At 39.4% G+C, this 23,614-nt stretch overlaps 1 protein-coding gene across 1 annotated transcript; it reads left to right on the forward strand.

Moving 5' to 3' along the window:
- The first annotated feature begins 7,501 nt into the window (after positions 1 to 7,501).
- LOC143141739 (uncharacterized) lies at positions 7,502 to 20,181 on the forward strand. The gene is made up of 5 exons (XM_076302452.1): positions 7,502 to 7,525; positions 9,494 to 9,640; positions 9,769 to 9,861; positions 10,269 to 10,568; positions 19,864 to 20,181. Exons 1-5 carry the CDS (start codon positions 7,505 to 7,507, stop codon positions 20,179 to 20,181), a joined length of 879 nt encoding a protein of 292 aa, XP_076158567.1. The 5' UTR covers positions 7,502 to 7,504.
- Positions 20,182 to 23,614: the final 3,433 nt, after the last annotated feature.

Here is a 23,614-nt window from a genome sequence, read left to right on the forward strand (position 1 = left end):
TCAGCAGTGGATGAATAATCCTAAATGGATGATGAGTCAATGACAGGTGGACCGAGGAGTCCCAGCACACCATTTTTCAGCGGAACACCATTTTGTGACCTGCCGCAGTCTGCTTATATGGTTCCCAACACTGAGTAATGTATTTATTGTTCCACTGAGGTTTTCCACTGTTTTTTGTTCTTTGTAACTGCAATTAATGACTAATTTGTTCAAAGACATGCTAATTCAGATTCCTCCCATGGTTGATTACAGATTTAATTTTAACTTTCATTTTAGTCCGTAATGATGTTTGGGTTGTGCCGGCCAAACTACACCATTTTTCTGATACAGTTATAAATGCTTAAGCAAATTAAATCTGACATTGATAGGACAACAAATGCCCTCCACAGGCCTTAACCTCGATCAAGATTTTAAACTGGATTCTTTATGTTAAATGAAAGCTAATTGGGGGGCAGTCATAATATTATATTTGTCTCTAACTTTTGTTTTTGGTGCAACCTAATAACATTAATTTAGAACTATTTTATGTAAATAGGAGATAACTTTTAATGATGAAATCAGACTACAAAATTGAAAAGTACAATAATAGAGTATCTCAGATCTCTGCACTCTGATCTGAACCTTTTTATACTAGCAGTTTTTTATAGTTACTGACATAAACTGAAGGGCAAGTTCACTCATGACTAGAGCTGGAGAAAAATATGTAGGCTTGAGTACACAAATAATAAAAAAAATAATAAAAACAATGAGTTTTCTCATTTTAGGACTGATTTGAAAATGGCCTGCAGAGTGTATGTTTAGTTCATCACCACAGGTGTGCTACAAGGAAGATGTTTCAAGGTGCCTGTCTAAAAATGTATTCATTCCGAAGTGTTTTAGACCATCTGGTACCAAAATGTTTATTGAATGCAGCACATTATGAAGTAAATAAGTACCTCCTGTATGATATTTCCTTTCCACTTACAGCCTTTTCTATGCACCCATTGTGAGTTCACATCAGCTTTTAGGATGTAATAGCTGTCAGCTAGCATCAGAATTGTCTGGCTTTTGAGTTTAGGTTTGTTTGCTCAAAAATCCACTCTCTTTTGCTCATGCAGAGTCCCCTAGTTTTGACAGATCTGGATGCAAATGAGCGCACTTCCTCTGAGCTCTCATTCATCTGAAAATCACCCTCAGCTCTCAGCTTTCCCATGACTTTATTTTTAATTGGATTTTGACATGAGAGGCCTTTGTCCTCAATGTTTAAATGCATGCGGCTGTTTTTGTTCTCCTTAATGAAAAAGGCTTGTGGGGCAAATGCTGGTGTGCGAGTTAGCCTGTATTTATCTTCGGCCCGGGAACGGGCCTTCCGTCCTTCACCACTTCTTGTGCCATCACGGTCTCTGGACTGCTGCGTTCTTTCAGGTTGAACTCCCTGGTGTGTAATTTGGATTTTAGTTCATTTGAAAGTCCGCACACTTCATCTGGAATGTGAATGAGTGGAGCCTCAAAAAAAGAGGGTGATCATAGCGCCCGCACCTGAAAGCATTATGAATGCTTCGGCTCTCATCAATGTAAAGCTCAGCGAGCAAGCCAATTATTCCCGGACACTTACAGTGCCTCCTCTGCATTCAGACCATTCATGCCTGGTCTTTGAGAGACAAATCCCTGCCTCCAAATAGTCATCCTTTGTAGCGGTTGCCTTTGCTCACTTCATGGCAGATAGCCCAGGATGAGCACTTAGTCCAACTCTTTTGCATGAAATCTTTAATCCTATCTGCAAATGTGTGTCACAGTGTGTTAATTGCATGAGTAGTTATGCACAACTCCAAACAAATAAGATCTGAAGGAGGTTTACATGCATGGCTGTCCACATTTCATCCTCACTGCCTTGATACTGTCAGATATGCATCCAGCTAGTTAATCATCATAATGTATAGATGTCTGGACTAGGATGTAATTCTTAGATACAGTACTTTTTTTAATCAGTCATACCATCTCTCAAGGTGCATTAAATATCTGGTTAGTACCAGTCACATGTCAGGGCTAATACTATCAAAAATATTGTTGTTATTTGGATGACCTCGCATGGTAGTTGGTCTTGAATGGCCCTCCCAACATGTGCAGAGAAAAGACCACAGGGCATAACATAGCTCAGAAAAGCCTCACCCTATTATATACACTATAGAATGAATGGAATGGATGTAATGAAAAGAGGGAGATGCTTTCCTCCTCGTTCCAAAACATCTGACGTCTTAATCTGACGGTGTATAAATCATCTCTCTATCAGTGAAAGTGCAGTAGCAACTCTGCTGCAGTGTGGTGCATCGCTGTGCCACGTCTGGGATTCGCTCCCATACAGAGACAAAAGTGTCCGTGGCGACGTCCCAGCAAGTATGTGGCACACAAAGTGAAAGTCAAAGTGCTTCACTTGCTTGGAAAGTAAATCAGGGTTTCAAGTGGCACTAATTCAACTCTGGTGGAATATCGTCTAAATAAAGAAATCGAAAGATGACTATTCAGATAACTCCACCGATGTAATGTTTTGCCACAGCCTAGATTGACATTTAAGTCGCAGATGTACGGCTCAATCGGGTTTAAAGGCCCAGGCGTTTTGATGTGAGTTTTGTTGGCATGGCATGTCTGCTGGCTGTCGGCTGGCAGAGGCAGAGCCAAAAGCGAGAGCGTTGTTGTGAGCACGTCTGCATTTTCCGCCCGAACACCACCGTGTCTGTACACCACACGTCCTGCGGGTGTCAGGCAGAAATAAAAGGAGAGAGCCAGTTTTTCATCCTGGCGGGAGGTCAATAAAGCAGGTTCCCGCACTCATGGCGTTTATTCACTGCATGAATGGAAGCCTTCAGGGGTTTTCCAGCCACATAATCCAGAGTGACTTCTCCATTCTTCCTCTCTGATAGGTAAAAGGCCAGCTTGAAAATCCCCATTGTGTATGGTCTCAAAGAGCTTGATAGCAGTGGGAATCAGGACCTATATCACAGACGTAGTAGGCTACACCCCTGGCACAATCTCCACATCTACCATCTCGGTGACAAGGTGACTTAGGGCCAGAAAGAATTGTAATAGAGGTAAAGCATGGTTGGAACATGGAAATAATGTTTTATGCAAGTCATGGTATTCACACAATATTCAGACATTTTGCTTTTAGAAACATAAACCATAGAGACCCTTATGGTTAAAAAGTGTAAAGGTTATTTTAGTCATCTCTGCAAATTAACTCTTAATTTGGACACCATCACTGTTTAAGGGTGCAATGGAGAGTTGGGGCCACTGCTTTTGTACATTAAAGGCGCACTAAGCAATGCTGGGTAACGTCATGTCTGTTGACATTCAAACAAAACAGAGAGCCAGATCACTACTCCCTTCCCCTCCCTCCCGTGCAATTGAAACTGTCCTAAACATGCATCTCGTCAGTGATTGGCTAGAACAGTTTGTTATGTTGTTATGGTCCAGATTGGTCCAGGTTGTTTTTGTTGTCGTTTTTTACAGTGTATTCAGGGCACAGGCAGCTAGTGGATTGCGAGGGGATGTTTGCTGTATGTGATAAAAAAATGTTTTAGCTTAGAAACAGCATTACATTAGCCTAGAAATCTAGATGCACCCTAGCGGCAGCAAATTTAATTTCCATCCAGGGTAGTCTATCAGGCCTCACATTGTGTATAGAGTCGGTGCGGTTCCACATGAATTCCCTGCTACTTGAAAACAGAGAAGATGGATGCTGGAAATGACAAACAGCAATCTTTGAATCGCGACTCGAGTCAAGATTTTTTTAAATTGGCAAAAGTTTGATCAACTAGTCAACTAGCTCCGCGTGGGAAAATGCATGGGACTCATGAGTTGTATTGCTATCCTATTGTGTGTAGAGGAAATTTGAAAGACAACCGTTTATCTTGGATTGAGCAGTGCCAATGGATAGTTCCCAGACCCTACATCTTGATGTGGGTATGGCTCGTCAGGCTAGCATTACATCGCTTAGGGCATCTTTAAATGAAATTGTATGAAGGAATTGTATGAAATGCTGAAAGAAAATATCTTTGCTTAGTTATGTCTGGCTTAGAACAACACTCAACACATTGTTCTTATATGGATAAGCAAATTGCCCAGTAATTCATCTGGCAATGGTGTTCGCTCTGTAAGGGAGGTAATGATGATAGAATGTACTCACTTTTGGCGTTAGCGTTTTTTTTTTTTTTTGTCGTTATTTGGTCCTATATTGGTGATCAGAAACGGATGGTCAGAGGCGTAAAAGCTTAAAGACATTTAGGGCTTGTCCAGTCCACATGGCGTGATTTTATGACCAGGCGCCAGGCGCTTTGTTCTAAAGGTTTTTCGTAATGCTTTACTTGACAGTATGACACATGAGCCCTAATCCTAACCCTAACCTCTAACCCTTATGCTAACCATAATCCTAACCCTAACTCTAACCCTAACCCAGACACGGCGACTCAATTACTATCTCTTCAAGATGGCTTATGGACTGACTGACTGACTTTTACTTTTATTTTGTATTTTTCATGTTATGAGATTACTATAATTTTAACAACCTTTTTGTTTGTGAAGTGACTTTGGTTGTCATAAAAAGGCACTTTAAATAAAATGTATTATTATTATTATTAATTTTATTATTATTATATGTTATTATTGTATATTGATATATTATTATTGTTATTATTATTATATTTTAGAGGATTATGTTGTTAATGACACAACCCTGGGCGCAAGGTTGTGTGTGGAGCACATGTTGAAAAATTCACCACTATTTTGAGTAAGATAAGAATAAGCCTGGCATCACGCTTTCCGCCGGGTGTAGTATAGGGCCCACTATATTTCTGATTTATCTGGTTGAAGTCCTCTTTGCATTGTCAATTGTGTCACTCCACTCTTCCTTTTAAAAAGTGAAAAGCAAGACAACATTGTAAAAACAGCTCTGCATGCCAGCAATCAAAGCCCAAACAAAGACCAAAAGAAAGACAAAAAGAACAGACAAACTGCTTTAAAGACATCCTCTCATGTACGTTTTTATCTCCATCAATAAACCGAAAGCTTGGCCTTCACAACACAAAGGCAAGAGCACATGAAAGAACACAGAAAATCATTTATGTTAACAGGGCGTTAAATGTATTCCTATCACTTTGTAAATTTGTCATGTGTATCATTTCAGCATGTTGCGAAGTCTGATAAGACTAACCAAAAAGATGTTTTGGATCTCATCCCAGTTGTGAAAACATTTCGCTCCTCTCTGTTTCCATTTTCCCAGCTCTAAGCATCTCTCTTCAAGACAACCATTTTTATTTTGGTTTATTATTTTTTAATGTATTAGTTCAATGGACAATGGAACTATATTTTGCCTCCCCTCAATCAAAACTCTGGAAGCACATCTCTGATTATGCTCCAGATTGAAATTATTGTTTACCGTGTACTGATGGCTGTGGTGTTCTGCTTTTCATTGCTTCAAATGATAATATTTACCTCAAATTCTGTGATCATCATCTGCCCACCATGTGATCAATGACTTATTTATCTGTCATGTTCTGAACCACCTTTTTCACACAACAGGAGGAAAACATTTAAGCAGGGTTGAATTAAAGATAGATTGCCATATGTTTAGGTTGAGTGTTGTATTTCCACCTACACATGTATTTTTTATTCCATTAGCATTACCATTCACGCAGCTCCCATTCATTCAAAATACATCTGTCAGTTTCTCAGCAGAGGACTTTCAGATGATTAATTGTGTAGTTCTTATGTAAGACACCTCATTACAAACCTGATTTTGTCATTTGATGCTTTGAATTACTGTCATCTGCTGCGAACCAGATATGTCTTTCAAAAAATCTGTCGGTTTGGCATTTGTTTACAGACTGTTGTATGTCCCACTGTTGCGGAAAAATTATGACTCCAGCAGAGTGGCCTGTAATTCAGATTAGTGAGTGATGCTCCTGACCGTAGCATGCAGAGTTCAGTCATGCTGTCTCTCAAACACAACCTAATTGTTCTTATAAGTAAACAGACCAATAGAGGCAGGAGGGATGTGGAAAAGTAAGATTGTTCAGGACAAGCAGGCCAATATGTCTGGGATAGTACATAGTGCAGAAAGACAAACAGAAATTAAGCGATGTATACCTTATTTTAAAATTCCCTGCATCATGCCATCATAGTTTTCTATGTGTAGTTTTTAGATAAAAATGAAGATTTTAAACTAAGATTGCCAATACAGTATGTTGATAAAAGCACAACTGACACTCAGGGGCTAGGCACAAGATCCTAGACCCAGGAAAAATAAAATACATTCCAGACTTTTCAAGCAGGGAAGTATAAGCATATAAGTATATATACTCTTTTGATCCCGTGAGGGAAATTTGGTCTCTGCATTTATCCCAATCCGTGAATTAGTGAAACACACTCAGCACGCAGTGAGGTGAAGCACACACTAATACCAGCGCAGTGAGCTGCCTGCAACATCAGTGGCGCTCGGGGAGCAGTGAGGGGTTAGGTGCCTTGCTCAAGGTCACTTTAGCCGTGCCTACTGGTTGGGGTTCGAACCGGCAACCCTCCGGTTACAAGTCCGAAGCGCTAACCAGTAGTGCCACGGCTGCCCCAAATCAGTGCAGGCTGCCCCAAAGTAGTGAAGGCTAAACACAATTAAACACAATTTATCCACCTCTGACATTTCAGAAATGTTATCCACCTCTTAATTAAGTTTATCCACCTCTCAAAATAGTTTATTCAACTATTGCAACTTTTAGCATTCAAAAATCACACTGTATTATCCACATTCACACTTATCAACACTCTAGGAACCATTTAATACCACTGGTATTGCTATAAACATTGGACAATAACCACCACCATCATCAAACATGTTCTGAATGCCTTTTTTAAAAGTCTGATACGGCAAGGAGCAGTCCACCTCACCGTGATCACAGAATTCATATTTTACCCACCTCTTATTTTAATACATCCCTGTTTTCAAGGGCCCTCTCTCCCCTTGGGTCCCTATAATCAGTAGTGGTTTTACCCCCAGTAAGACGCCGCTGCTGACACTATACACAGTGTTAGACATTTGCATATCTCCAGTGATATTAGTTGGAGTTCACATGTTTAGAAAGAACAAAAGAAGCAAATTTGCACAAAGTAATGTCATGGGTTTCACTACATGTGGATCTCTTACCATAGACACCTTTAAGTCTACACTGAAAAAAGTGTTTCTGAGCATGTGTAGATATAACATAAATTAAATCTGTGAAATTAACAATAAAAATCTCAGTTTGTATCTTTACATGAAAATGTATTGTTTGAAATTAATCTGCATGTGTTCAAATTACAATAAAATTGTGTGTTTTTTCATTTACATACATTATTAAGTTATCCCAGTCGATATTCTCAAGTACAAACACTCAACAAACAAAAAGCTTGTTTAATTTACGCTGTTCCGTACTCCCGCCAACTGGCACGCATCCGTTGAAAAGAGCAGAAGACGACCACCGCATTTCCAGAGGCTGGGTTTATGAGTCCACTGAACGTTAAGGTAAGAATACAGTTTGCCAAGTATTGATACCTGGTTATATTTATTTTACTGTCTATGGTTAGATTAGTACGGAAGCTTATTGCTGCCACACTAAAAGAAATAAAAAGGCTCAGTATTATGTAATTACGTGAAAAGTTTCTTGTTATAACAATATCTTTTTCACGTTTTAACAAGATATGTATCACGTTATTACATGAAATTATCACGTTATTTCATGATAATGATATTTTCACGTTATAACATGAAAATATCATGTTATTTCAAGATATGATTTTTTCACGTTTTTACATGAAATTATCACGTTATTTCAAAATAACGAAACTAAACGAAACAAGGCCACGAGAGCTCATGGCTGGCATAAATGATAACTAGTGTCTATGAACTTGCACCCTGACTGCTATTACAGTGCTGCTTGATGAGTGTTTGTTTTTGTGCATGTGTGTATGAGTGTGTAGTCTGTGTGTGTGGTCAATTCCCAGCTGACTGAGGAGCAGCGAAGAGGGATGTGTGTGTATTGGCAGAGAGCTGCTGAAAAGGAGGCCGATAGAGAGGTTCTATGCAGGATAGCCTGCTCACACCATAGACTGTATATATATGGCTCACACAGCCTGATAGTTCTGCTTTATATTCTTATCAACACAATAAACAAAACTTTCGCTAACTTGACGCAAAAGGGAGAAAGGGCTTTGATAAATATGCAAATCTTCACGCAATGTGGGTGAATGTATAGCCTAGACCGCTCTGGCTCGGTAGCCTGCATGTCAGGTCATCGCTGTCATTTCTAAGGCTGTGGGGAAGGGTCAAAATATCAGTATCTAATCAGTATCATGAAATAACGTGATAATTTCATGTAATAACGTGATAAATATCTTGTTAAAACGTAGAAATATCATATCTTGAAATAACATGATATTTTCACGTTATAACGTGAACATATCAGTATCATGAAATAACGTGATAATTTCATGTAATAACGTGATAAATATCTTGTTAAAACATGAAAAAGATATTGTTATAACAAGAAACTTTTCACGTAATTACATAATACTGAGCCTTTTTAATTATTTTAGTGTGGCAGCAATAAGCTTCCGTAGATTAGCTTCCATCTTCAAGTTAAACTAAAAGACTCTAGAACAGTACAACTAGTCGAGTCTTTTTGTTTAATTCGAAAATGAATGTTAACGTTAGCAAGTGGCCTTACTCAACTAGTGGACTTAGCCTAGCACTACTAGTCGTGTGTGACGTTAAAACAAAATCCTCGCCAAAATGCATTTGTGTAAATACTCGAGTCAAACGTTAGGTTAAAAGGATATTGACAAAGGCTGCACTTAAGATTGACGATGGTTTAGTTTTCTGGTTAAACGACTTCTTGAATTAGCCAAATTAGAACTACATTTGCTGCCGCTAGGGTGCGTCTGGATTTCTAGGCTATTCTTAAATGGGCTCGCGAATGGGCACAGCCAACTAGCTGCTAGCAGTGATAAACTTGTGTGATAAGGGACCGTAACACTACAACCAACTGCCCGTGGCGAACCCATTCAAAAAGCCATTTGACCCGAAAACTAAACCATGGTTAATCTTAAAAGTGCAGCCTTTGTCATCAATATATTTAATGTAACGAAAGTTTGCCGTTTTTACATCATTTAAAATAAATCCAAGGTACACATAATCATACCTGGGAACAGGTAACATTTAATATACTAGTATATCATGTCAAAACGATCAAATGTTATAGAACTTTCTCGAAGTTTAGTAAGATAAGGAAAGGCCAACAATGTACATGTAAGACTTAAGTCTATGAGAGGCAAGGTCTTTTTGTAACCAGTTCTGCAACCAGCAGACTGATTTATTCAGTGTGGTCTTTGGATTAATTTGTCCATGTCTTTGTTCTGTTTCTCTTGCCCATGTGTGTCTGTCTCATTATGTTTCTACATCTCCATGTCTTGTCTACATCTCTTGGTCTCTCAGATCGAGAAGGAATTCTGCAGGATCACACTGAAGCTATTGCAGTCCTGGGCAAGTTGGACCAACACACACCCAAGCTGTTGCCTGTACAGGAGGAAGGGTGGAGCCGTTGGGAAGAAACTTGATGAGACCCATGACATGTTAAATGAGGCATGTATTTACAACAGTGTGGTAGTAATTAGTTGTATGTAGTAGCTTTCTGATGTCTGTAATGTCATATTTTATATTAATCTCATATTTCTCGTATTAATTAGTAATCTCATTCCATATTTTTGTAGGACGACACAATTGAGTCGCGAAGAGAAGTTGTGATTCGAGGACTCACACTCTACCTTGGTGAAAACACTGGAGAGTTAATGAAGGACTACCAGGTAAAGAAGATATTACTATGCATGAAGGACACAAAGTATAATCAAGAATAAAAAAAACACAAAGTTCAGGACTTTTTTCCATTGTGGTACTGATAATATTTCAGTATTTAATTATTAAAAATGCTGATGTGTAACCATTTGTATAATTATGTAGTTAACAGAACCAAATATATGATACTCTTTATACTGTATAAAGCTGCATTGCTTAATTACTCCAACAAATTGACTTAAAATGGCCTTAAATGGCATTTGATTGAACTCTGTAATACCTGTAGACACCCTTGTTAAGCTACAATACTACTCAAAAGTACCACATAACAATGTGATCATCTGTTTGGAGAGGGGAACAAAGAGTTATGCATCCTTCACATTACTATACAATAAATAAGTCTTATTGTATTTCACAGGTTTTTAATGATGACGATGCTGCGACCATCCAAGAAGCTATTACTACATTTGCCCTCGGCATCTTTGTTGTCAGCAAAGCCAGGGATGGTCTCCCCAAGCAAGCTGGAATAGCCATCGAGGGAGCAGAAGTCCTTTTTGGTATCCCAGATGTGGCACATGCTTGCACCTATCTGATGGGCCTTATCTATGCCTTGGAACTGAGGTACCCTAATAAACTGAAATACACGTTTGAGGTCTTTCAGAAGATCTTTCTAGAGGATGCAAACCAAAAACTGTCCTCCAAAGTCCATGAACTCAAGGTCTGTTTGCAAGCTTAAAATCTATACAGATGGTGTATAGAATGTATTTTGATTTGTTTGTAATAGAATGTATTTTGATTTGTTTTTTTGGCTTTTGTCAAATAAATGTATTTATTTGAGCTAAATGACTTCCAAGTCTTGTTTTGGGTTAAGATGCATAATTATATCTGAGATTGTTTGACTCATGTGGGTTGCTCAGTTTCCAGTGTTGGGCTGCAACCAATGAATTAATCTGTCGATAGTCTTGATAAAATGATTTGTGGATTCGTCCATACAGTGTAAGAAAATGGTGGAAAAAAAATGTCCTAAAATGTCTTGTTTTGTTCTGATCACCAGTTCTCAATTTAAAACATTCACATCAGAGAATCTGGGATTCTTAAAAAAAATGATTTAAAGAAAATTCTAATTGCTGACAAATTATTTAGTTGTTAGCAACTAATTGATCAATCAACTAATCGTTGCAGCTCCTGTCTTTTTATGGTCTACACTTGGCTCCATGGCAGCATATCTTGACATGTGATAAGAGGATTGTCTTTTCGAACACATAGATGACACATACTTAAGTTTTTAAGTAGACCAAACATGATACAAAATATTGTGCCTGATCTACTTAAAAAAGGTAAGGCAACTTTTTGCATCAGATTATTATGTATATAATGCAAGGCTAGTCTTTGTATAGGCAACTTAATTTCTTGAATGTAAGACATGAGTTTTGGAAGTAAAGTCTACTTAACTTTGCAAGTAAAGTCAACTTAGTTTAATGAAGTAGAATTTACTCATAAAATAAGGTTCAGTCATTTACAAAACTAAGTTGACTTTACTTGAAAGATTAAGTTGAATTTACTTGATAAATTAATATTGACTTTACTTACAAAACTCATTTCTTACACACAAGAAATTAAGTAGCCTATACAAAGACCAGCCTTGCTTTAACTACATATTAATCTGATGCAAAAAGTTGCCTTACCTTTTTTAAGTAGATCAGGCTCAATATTTTTATCAGTGTATGACCTAACCACTTCCTCCTTATTTATAAATAGATATAAGTGTGCTATATGAAAAGGTTTGTTTTGACAGCTACAGACAATTACTGCTCAGTCAGGATAATGCACTCACGTCATGCGTTGTTAAGATATGTGTTTTAAAATTCTCCAGCATTTTATTTGAGTTGAATATAGAGTATAAATATTTTGATTGGCCACATACAGTATGACTTGCCTGTCAAGGCATGCAGCTATAATTTCCTTCTCATAGATAGGCCTACTGTATCCTACAGCTACATCCTACAGCTTTACAATATATAGCCTACCTCATATCTTTGCTGTTTGTCCTCAAAACAATTCAATAAATTATTGTCCTTTACAATCTCTACATCTTTCGCCCAATTGTTTGAATATCTCCTTTAATTGAGCAGGCACACGGGTGTTAGCAGTTGAATCAAACTTATAATAAGCTGAGCTCTGTGCAGCATGGATTTCCAGTGTAGATTGGATAACATTTGTGAGAAACTGATGCTGCCTCTGACTCCAGGGGCTGGGAGAAAAAAGGCCTAAATCCAATCTGCTGAGGAAACTGGATTATGGCAGACAAACAACGAAGAAGGAGATATAAGGCAGAGAAATGTTTGTGCAGGAGTGTCTGGCTCCTAGAAGTATTCCAGAGGGCTAAGGGGGAAAAAAAACGAAAAGCAAAGAAGAGTGTTATAAGTCTTCTTACTTTCTTTTTTCTCTTTATGCCAGATGATGCACAGCAGGCCAAGCTTTAAAGCTTTTCTTCTAGAAGATGTGCATCACTAGTGTTTGGTGTCTGACTCACACAAGCAGCCATTATTATGACCGCCGCTAGCGAAGCTAGCGAAGTGGTCATATAGGGATTTTTTTTTTTTTCCAGTCATCTACTTCCTGAATTTTTGGTCAACGATACCCGGGACACCGAACCACCGGGGCACATGAAATTTGGTGGGTATGTAGCCCCACTAGACTTTTACGGAAAAATGTTGTTTGGTCCCCGGGGGCCACTCCCCCTCCGCGCTGGGCCCCCCGAAACCCAAAAAATGCAGTTTTTCCTAAATAACTCCCTGAACCGTGGCACAGAGGATGAAGAAATTTGTATGGTATGTTGGTCTCAAGGGCCCACATCAACCTAGCCCATAATCACTCATTTGTGATTTGCACCCCCCCGGTAAAAAATGAAAATGCAATAACATTCTGCTTTTTTCGTAGAATTTCATCCATCTAAAAAAATTAAGTTATGTGTACATTTAGTGACTGTACACTCATTGGCCTGTAGATGGTGGTGCACACATATACACACGCACACACACACAGACACGTATACCATCAGTATCGCAATTAGAACGGCCGATACATAATTACAAATTCAGTAGGATTAAAGGAAAACCAAATATTCATCATAATAATTATTTGGCTGCATTTCCAGTATTGGTGTCACGTAGTCGTTTGTCCACTAGATGGCGCATCGTTGCAGTGAGACGTAATTTTGTTGGAAGTTAAAGGGGTGGTTCAGGATTTTGGACATAAGACCTCATTTCCAAGAAAGCAAGTGTGATATTTATCAGTGGAGACCGTTTTCAACACGTTTCATCCAGTCCTTCTAATTGCAGAGTTCGCAGGTGCTAGGCTAGCGCAAGTCAACGGTATGTGCTAGCCTGCCACTAAAGACAGTCTTACCCACTCCAAAGTACACCCGAGGCAAATTCCAGACAATCGATGTAAATGTCTGTGTTGATAGAATAGTGTTAGAAATACAACTACCCTCGCATCGCGTTGCAATAGTTATACTTTGGTCCCTGAAGTTGGTAGTAGTCATTTTGCATCTCAGCGGCGGACTCATATTACCAAGGCTACTACTAGGTATCCCCATTGGAGTGCCCTTACTGTTTACTTTTCGGCGCAGTACTACTAACCGGAGCAAGTATAATTCCGCCGCTGCTAAGAAACTAGTCCCTCAAAATGTAATGCGATCGTTGAAATGCAAGGATAGAATAACGTTAGAAATAACACTATCAAAACAGACATTTACATCGATAGTCTGGCGTTATAATTTATTTGCCTCGGGTGTACTTTGGAGTGGGTAAGACTGTTTTTAGTGGCAGGCTAGCACATACCATTGACTTGCGCTAGCCTAGCACCTGCGAACTCTGCAATTAGAAGGACTGGATGAAACGTGTTGAAAACGGTCTCCACTGATAAATATCACACTTGCTTACTTGGAAATGAGGTCCTATGTCCAAAATCCTGAACCACCCCTTTAATCTAAAGTGGGTTGGAAAGACACTACGCTTCCTACAAGGACAAGACTGTACAGTAGTTTAACGCAGAGAACGTCTAATAAGGGTAGGATGATTTCTGCATGACATGTAATTCCCATTTCCTCTTGAAGCCAAAATAAATCTGAGAATGTTTATCGGACATGCTTGTTTTTTACTGCAGGTAGGCTACGTTAATCCTATCAATAGCAGGTAAAATAATGTTAATGTTACCGTTAGCATGGTTGAGTGATGGAGGCCGATTTGATTATTGATGTATTTGTAGAAAATCATAAATGCGTTTATAGGCTACCAAGCAAATTGATAACAGCACTAATTGTATCTTTCGACTGTCATCTCATTTAGGCTACTAACAGGAGCTAAGTGAGTTAGCTGCTACGTGGTGGTTTTCTAATGGAAAATATATAGGCTACCTGAAAGATAACCTGTCTATGATGCATCCTAAACACATGGCACATTTCTGCTCAAAGTCTCAAAAAGCATCTGAGTCAACGTTCATTCCCAAACACCCATATAGGCTACTTCAATCCTCTATTTTCAAAGGTGATTCAAGTAAGGAAGAGCATGGCTCAAAGTAAAGTAAGTGAAACTACATAAATTCGTCAAAGTGAATAATTTGTGTCAACTCGCCGCAATGTAGATTTATTAACGCACCCGTGATCTACATCTCCAAAATGCGTCAGCCTAATGTAATGTACATTTAAACCAGATGTTTTAGAGCGCACGTTGATATGTATTCAGGGCAGGGCTGTACCTACACATATTTGTTGCACGTGCTACAAAAATCATTCTTTGCGATGGATGATTTAGTACCAACGTTACACCGGTCAGATACAGTTTTGTCTATGGCTATACCATGAGACTGAGGCGCTTTTTGTTTGTTCGAAGTGCGTGTTTAGGGTGTGAGAGGGGAGTCGATGTGCTTTGATTCCAGCTTGGTAGTTGTAGTCTATGCAATTAAAAAACACGTGTGTGTGAAGTATCTAAACAATGATAACGCTTTAATTATGGCTGCTTTAGCCACAGACCTTGAGCTACTGTACAGTGGGTTGGGTTCCATTTAGAAGTGTTCACTTCATTCACCCTTTCCGTGATTCACACAGCTACGTGAATGTATTAGCCTACTACTGATATGCACTACTGAACTATTAACTTTTCGCCAAGAGGTGGCAGCTTAAGTCCGCTTGATACTGTAAGCCATTGGTTCCCAAAGGAGATTTTCTTTGGGTCGCCAGCATAGCCTAGTGACAATTTGTGTTGTGTAATAGGCCTAGCATAGGGCCTACCTTATATAGCTTATAGTTTGTAAACAGCCACGGTTTTGTCCCCCATTTTGGCATTTAGAATAGCTCTGAAACCGGGGGGCGAACACGTCGCAGGGGAGGCGTATGGCAAGCCGATTGAGCATTTATTCAGATATCTTGATATCAGGCATAGCCTAATTGTCATGTACATGCAAGCCATTTCTGTCCACTAGTTAACTAGTGAGCAATTTCTGTGTGAACTAGTTAACTAGTGACAGCCAAAATGCTCACTAGTTAACTAGTAAGGCCCAAATTCTCTCTAGTTAACTAGTTCATATGTTTCATATATTACTAGTTAACTAGTAAGGCTTAGCATGTTCACTAGTTAACTAGTGGACACTGAAATGTGCACTAGTTAACTAGTTTAAAGACTTCTATATTTTACTAATCAACTAGTAAGGTACAAAAATGTTTACTAGCTGACTACTGAATGTCAAATTCCCACTTGTTAACCTCTATGTAATTTGGCCAGCCGCTTGAACATTTATTCTGATATCTTGATATCAGGCCAACATGCAAGCCATTTTTGTCAACTAGTTAACTAGTGAGCCATGTTTGTGCACACTACTTAACTAGTGACAGCATAAATGCCCACTAGTTAACTAGTGAACACATATTAGCTTCACTAGTTAACTAGTGAGAGCCAGAAATGTCCACTAGTTAACTAGTAAAGGCCAAAATGCATACCAGTCAGCTAGTTGAAGGCTTTTGGGTCTCACTAGTTAACTAGTGACAGCCAAAAATGTGCACATGTTTACTAGTGAAGGCAAAACTCCTCACTAGTTAACTAGTTGGAGTAGGTCAATGTCACTAGTTAACTAGTGAACCATAAATGGCTTACTAGCTAGCTAGGTGATGGCAGCAAGCTCACTAGTTAACTAGTTGATGCATCCTTTGTCCAAACTAGTTAACTAGTGAGGTCATAAATGTACTGTATACTAGTAAACTAGTTGAAGCCTAAATTCACACTAGTCAGCTAGTGGCGCAGAATTCAAATTAGGAGGCAGAGAACTCTGGAAATTGAGGCTTTCTATTGGCTCCCTATGTCCAAATAGAACATGACAACCAATCACAGCGCAGAATTTCACAAAATCCCACCCACAACATTTGCATGTGGCACACAAGTTAACATGCTGGCCAAAGGAACTTTAACTAGTAAACTAGTGGCTTCAATGTGACACTTACATGTAAACTAGTGAAGGCAGAACTGCTCACTAGTTAACTAGTGAAGACACAAATGCCCACTAGTTAACTAGTGAAGACACAAATGCCCACTAGTTAACTAGTGAGGTCTAAAAAGTGTCACTATAGTTTACTAGTGTGCACCAAAACACCCACTAGTAAACTAGTGATGGCAATTTCCATTCGACTAGTTAACTAGTGAGGTGCAAAAAGTGTCACTAGTTTACTAGTGTGCTCCAAAACGCCCACTAGTTAACTAGTGAAGGCTATTTCAGCCCCACTAGTTAACTAGTGAGATGCCAAAATGGTCACTTGTTAACATGTAAAGGCAAAAATACCCTCTAGTTTACTAGTGAGGGTGTTGTAGGCCTTACTAGTTAACTAGTGGTATGTATATTTTGTTCACTAGTTAACTAGTTACACCTAAAAAGAGAAACAAGCTGACCGTTTTTGTCCACTAGTTAACTAGTGGAACAATTGAAGTCTCACTAGTTTGCATGTGTGGCAGTGAAGCAGCTCACTAGTTAACTAGTGCCTGAAACGGCTATTATGCAAATTCTAATGAGAGGGTGGGTAGAAGACTCCTATTGGGTATTATGTAAGAATCCCACCCAGTCTAAATGTAAATTTACTGTTCATAGCCTCGCGATCCTGATGGGTGCCCCTAGTGGCTAAAGTGACACACTGCTCTGCAACGGTACTTCAGTATAGATAGTAAAGCAGAGCCTGCAGTATGCAGTATCTCATATTCTGTCAAAATGTTTTTTAATAATAACAGGGAAACCCCATGCTTTAACAAGTGAGCTCTTAGTGATCCACACCAAAGATTCAAGGGATCGATTTTAATATTATTCTTTGTTTATTGTTGCTAGGCAACCACAGACATATATGTATCCATTCAGTCGCGCTTTTCTGATTAATAACTGAAAAACAAAAGATTGTACACATTAACTGCACATGGTTTCAAAAGTAATTAAAAGCTCAAGAAAAAAACTTCATCCACTTCTATGGAACTGAACCCTGGTCTCCCACATGATCTCCTGCTGCTTAACCATTTGAGCTAGTCTTGCCACATCAGCAATGCTATCATCAATGTTCATGTTACTGAAACGTTTTGTTGCTAGGCAACCATATACAAATGCCTCCATTTTTATCGCGATTTTCAGACTAATAACTGAAAAACTAAAGATTGTAGACATTAACTGAACGAAGATTACAGCAATACACCACAACTTTGTCACTAGACATGTTATCAAAACATATTTTTATGCTCAAACGATCTTAGTTTATAAAAGTTTGCTCTTAGAACAGCCTGGACGAAGTCAGCCATGTTTTCTAGGTTTCTGAGTCCTAAATGGACCAATCAAAATCCTTGTTCCGCCTTCTTCATTTGCATGCAAGTGCGACATTGCGCACTAGTTAACTAGTGGCCAATGTTATGTCCCACTAGTTAAGTAGTTGCACAAAATGCCAGCCGTTTGTGTATTTATTCAAATTCCACTAGTTTACTAGTGTGAGGGGCATTTTCTCCTGCTAGTTCATTATGGACAGTGTATGGACAGTGACACTAGCTAACATGTAAGGCTCAAAATGCCCTCTATAAGCTAGTGAAAGGCATTAATAATGCATATATGCTCACTAGTTAACTAGTGAACAAAATATGCATGCCACTAGTTAACTAGTAAGGCCCACAACACCCTCACTAGTAAACTACTGGGTATTTTGGCCTTTACATGTTAACAAGTGACCATTTTGGCATCTCACTAGTTAACTAGTGGGGCTGAAATGGCCTTTACTAGTTAACTAGTGGGCATTTTGGGGCACACTAGTGAACTAGTGACACTTTTTAGACCTTACTAGTTAACTAGTGGGCATTTGTGTCTTCACTAATTAACTAGTGAGCAGTTCTGCCTTCAGTAGTTTACATGTAAGTGTCACACTGAAGCCACTAGTTTACTAGCTAGAGTTCCTTTGGCCAGCATGTTAACTTGTGTGCCACATGCAAATGTTGTGGGTGGGAGTTTGTGAAATTCTGCACTGTGATTGGTTGTCATGTTCTATTTGGACATAGGGAGCCAATAGAAAGCCTCAATTTTTGGAATTCTCTGCCTCCTAATTTGAATTCTGCGCCACTAGTTGACTAGTGTGAATTTTGTCTTGAACTAGTTTACTAGTATACATGTATGACCTCACTAGTTAACTAGTTTGGACAAATGATGCATCAACTAGTTAACTAGTGAGCCTACTGCCATCGCCTAGCTAGCTAGTCAGCCATTTATGGTTCACTAGTTAACTAGTGACATTGACCTACTGCAACTAGTTAACTAGTGAGGTGTTTTGCCTTCACTAGTAATCATGTGCACATTTTTGGCTGTCACTAGTTTTAACTAGTGACACCCAAACGCCTTCAACTAGCTGACTGGTATGCATTTTGGCCTTTACTAGTTAACTAGTGGGCATTTCTGGTTCTCACTAGTTAACTAGTGAAGCTAAAATGTGTTCACTAGTTAACTAGTGAGCCTTTTGGCTCCCACTAGTTAACTAGTGTGCATATTTTGGCCCTCACAAAATTTTTGTTGACAAAAATGGCTTACATGTACATGACAATTATGCCTGATATCAAGATATCAGAATAAATGCTCAATCGGCTTGCCATAGAGGCGCCAGTGCGTGGATATCTCAATCGCAAAATTAAACAATATTTCTATCGGGCGCCTACCATGGACTAGGCTGGGTGAAAATCAAAAGATTGCGTCAAAAGATTGAGCTTGGTCTGGCGAAAACCAGACTAACCATGGACCTCATAGTTGCAAAATGCAAGGGAACATAAATCAACATATTATTTGCACAAACAATAACGGACAGTAGCTCTTCAACTTGGCCCGTTAAAATGTGTATGAACAGTCTCGCAACGCATTTCATGAAGGCCCTTTTGGACATGTCAGTTATTTGCACCACTGGGTAAAACGGCATTTTGTTTTAGACTACTGGTATTTAATTTGTGCATTGACAATAAAGCTGAACATCATATGAACTAGATGACTAAACTTATGAATATGTAGAAGAAGAAACATTCACAAAAATCCATGACATGACCTCTCTTCTTGATAGCTGTTGAAAACTGCATGGAACTGACAGGAATTGTTTTGTTTAACAATAAATAAATAAATACATTATGCTGCTACCTTCTGCTTTTTCCAAATACAATGTAGCCTACAGGTGTACCTTTCATCAGTCCAAGTGCTACAAATCTATTCACCTTTGCAGCGCCAGTAGGCAACTTTGTGTGTGGAATGTGTGTAAACACACATTCCAAACAAGCATACACAAAAGTTTCAAGAGTGGGGGATGGAGTAGAAGATGGAGACAAATTCATTAATATGATTTATTTTCGCGGAATGGATGTACAGGACTGAGCGGCGGTCATATTTTGTACCGCTATGCGGTACATCTAGTTATTATTATTTATTTTTTTAATGTGAAGAAGCTCTTTCTGACCTCCATTGTCTTCAAATGTCAGATTGCCTCGGTGGCTAACCTGGACATTTTCCCTCAGTTCTCCAGTCATATGGCCTTCGTGGCTAACCTGGACATTTTCCCTCAGTTCTCCAGTCATATGGCCTTCGTGGCTAACCTGGACATTTCCCCTCAGTTCTCCAGTCATATGGCCTTCGTGGCTAACCTGGACATTTCCCCTCAGTTCTCCAGTCATATGGCCTTCGTGGCTAACCTGGACATTTTCCCTCAGTTCTCCAGTCATATGGCCTTCGTGGCTAACCTGGACATTTTCCCTCAGTTCTCCTGTTCCCAAATCATCTGTGCCGTTTCCAGGGCATAGCAGCATCGGCTCAACAAAGGTTTATATGGCTCGACTGCCAGCAAAGGTTCCTGTCCAAGTTGAGGTGCAGTACACAACCTACTGTGGTAAAACTGTTCAGGTTTGGGGTTTTAACTTAGTAATGACTAAGAGACTGAATAATTGCAATGTAATAATGTGACATCTTTACAGTTCAATTTGTCATGATATTGTTTGATTGACCAGTTATCACATTACTGGCCGTTATTACAGTATTAGCAGTTATTACATGTTGGATTTCCACTGCAAGGTTGTAATTGACATGTCCCCAATGGCATGGGGCTTGTAGTCTGAACAGTTTTAGATTTCTTCCCATGAAGTGTTTCACCCTGGCAACAGCAGTCTCTACACATTGTCTTGAGTCTGCTAGAAAGTAAAAAAAAAAAAAAACTTTGACAGAAAGCCATCGAGCCGCACATCCATCCCATCAATAGACTGTCAAGTCAAGTCAAGTCAAGTCAACTTTATTTATATAGCACATTTCATACACAAAGGTCATTCAATGCTTTACATAAACACAAGCAAACAGAAATAGTTAATAAAAGCATAGAAGGACAATAGTTAGAAAGTTAGTTTAAAAAGTAGAAAGAAGAAAGTAGAAAGAATAGTTTAAAAAGTAAAGAACAAAAAAAACATCAAACACACAATGTAATAGTACATAAAAGCATACAATGGCAATAGTTTAAAAAGTATTAAAAACACATAAAAAACAACAATGATGATGAAAGAATGATTATACTAGTAGTCAAGCACCCAGGGAACAGCAACACTCTGGAGATTCTTGAAGTAGTCCCAAATTGTGCGTGCACATATATTTTTCCTTTCAGGGCTGAAATGCCCAACCACAGGGCTCGATAGTCCCCCTCGTGGAGTATTAACACCCAATTCACTAGTTCGCCCATCTGTATAATTGCTATGCTGAGCATATAAGCTACAGTGTAAGTGCGTTTGGCATGGTAGCTGGCCGTGGTCCTGGAATGCCTGAAGCGGAGATCGCGATAGAGCGATGGCCGCTTGCACCCCCTGTGTAAGGAGGATGAGTAACTGGGCTATCAGTGAAATGGAGGAGTAGGGGAAGGAGGAGGGATAATTTTGCGAGCACCGCAGCGTGTGACGTATGGATAAGGAGGCCAGCTTCAATATCCTGGCGGTGAAAGTTAATTGCTGTCAATCATCCCTAAGGGCTCCTCCGGAACTTTGTTTAGAAAACATCATGTAGTTCACACTGAGAGTGCCAGATAAACCTGGTAGAGTTTTAACTCTCAAGCCGTAAAGAACGAGATTACACTCTGACTATGCCCGATCGGTCTATTCTGTGAATGACAGGAAACTACTTCACAGAATCCCCCTTTGCCCAACTAAGGACAGCAATAGTAATACAAGGACTAATAGTACTCATCCCGAAGAGTGCTCTTTGAACTGAGTAATGAGGATCTTACCACAAACTGCACTCAGACATGTTACAAAGATTGCTTTTAAGATTGACAATCACAAAGCAGTTCAAAAATATAAAAAAAATATGTCTTTACACATAGTTTCATCTACTCACAATTTCTGGTTTGCGGTTGAGACATTTAGCAGTATCCCATGGGTTGAATCATTAATGATACATAATTGAACACCACTGCACGGCAACCATGGTGTGTGAGAGCTGGTCAGGACACATAATGAAGGAGTAGGACAATTACGCCTCCTGATGAATGCTGCAAGACAGCATTAACTATTTAAACAGGGACAGGTGTGCAGTCGCTTTGAATAGGAAACTAGGGGCTACTGTAGAGTATGCAAGTAAGAGAATTCAAGCAAGTCAGTGGTGTGCATTAGTCAGAGAAATACTAGATTACAATAAAGTCCACCATGCTCCCCTGGACATTGACTGATGGTGGAAAATTATTTGACTGATGACTGTTAGTGCTGTTAGAGGCGGGTGTGATGTTTGGCTCTGTGCTGAGGGGATAATCTACACCAATTTTGTAAGGTAATGATCTGGGGATTAATTTAGTGATTTCCATGCCACTAATACCAGACTTGCTTTGGGTGGACGCCATCATGACAGATTTATGCCACTCGTAAGATGAATTAATTCCTGAAAAAGCAACACTAAATTAGACTGCAGAAGCTACAAGGAGGGGTGGCAGACAGAATACGAAATGTCCCCAAAAGTATGAGTTCACATGACCTCCTTTACTTCAGAAGTACTGTAGAGTATGTCTTACAGTATATACATTATCTTGCAGTACGACAGAAAGAAGGAGTTCATTTTTATCCGGATCTGTGGTGCAAAGAACTGAACCCATGACCTTAGCATTGCCACTGATATGCTCCGCTGGTCAGTGGAGCTCAAGGAGCTTTACCCCCCATCCCCCTCCATCCCCACACACTCACACACACCCATCTCCTCACTCTCACACTCCTGTCTGCTGTCAGTCTGTATCGGTGGGGTGCCTTCGCCCTCCACCCAAAATGACATCTCCAGAAACGGCCGTCTGGATTTGTTTTGAATGCTCGGTGGAGACAGGTTGGGATTATTAGGGCCTACTACTCTGATATTGACAGAAATCTCAATGGAGTGGGAGTATTGAGTGACTGTGAAATCATGAAGATAAAACCAATAGCTAGTTTAATTTCTCTCTTATTTTGTTTGTAATGTGAGGTCTTTGAATGGTACAATATGACCAGCTGAAATGAATAGCAAAAATGTGTTGTTGTAAGTCTATTGTGCTTGAGGTAATTGTTTTAAAATGGCTAAGGATAGTGAAAAGGGCATTTTTATTTCAGTTGTGAGTACCTATTGATACTATATAGTCCTACTCCTTTTAATTAAAGAGCTCCCATGAAATATTTCAATAAAATAACTGGACTAAATCTCTGCACTGGAGCAATGGGAGCCCACTGCATGTTAAAAAATAAAATGCCCTGCTTGCACCATTTATGCCTCTCAAAAGTATGATTGTATTTATGCCTTCATAGTTGCCATATCAAAGGAGCCAAGTTTTAGTGCTGCAAATGATTACACAAAGCATGAATGTCAGATTGAAATTTCTAACATAACTAGTTGTGTTTCACACATTTTCATCATCGCAGAGACTGTCATGATGGCTCTCATGGAAATATCCAGCACTTTCTTCCTCCAGCTCCATCTCATATTCTCACACATAGGCACTCCTGGGCCTCTTGCACTAGTCTCCAGTGACATGCCTAAGCAGGGAAATGAAGCTTTCCTCTCCCCCAGTTGATAGTGACAGATGCCCCAGTGTCGTAAATCAATTGCTCTCTTCTCCGCAGAGCCACCATTGTGTAATGAAAGCCTCCACCCTCTGATAACAGCAACCCAACAAATGAGTGAGGAATTAGTAGGTGTCATACAGCAAAGACAGTATTGTTGGAAAATAGGGATTTCACCCAAAGAACCGGA

The sequence above is a fragment of the Alosa pseudoharengus genome, unplaced genomic scaffold (genome assembly GCF_046254945.1).
Source record: "Alosa pseudoharengus isolate Yale_2024_CS ecotype anadromous, Long Island Sound unplaced genomic scaffold, YU_APseudo_1.1 YU_APseudo_1.1_scf_24, whole genome shotgun sequence".
Lineage (NCBI taxonomy): Eukaryota > Metazoa > Chordata > Actinopteri > Clupeiformes > Clupeidae > Alosa > Alosa pseudoharengus.

Bases quoted from the DNA above. Each gene is read 5' to 3' on its own strand.
- LOC143141739 (XM_076302452.1), top strand. From the start codon at position 7,505: ATGAGTCCACTGAACGTTAAG. The intron at 7,526-9,493 runs GTAAGAATACAG...TTGGTCTCTCAG, and splicing joins TGAGTCCACTGAACGTTAAG to ATCGAGAAGGAATTCTGCAG. The intron at 10,569-19,863 runs GTCTGTTTGCAA...TTCAAATGTCAG, and splicing joins CCAAAGTCCATGAACTCAAG to ATTGCCTCGGTGGCTAACCT.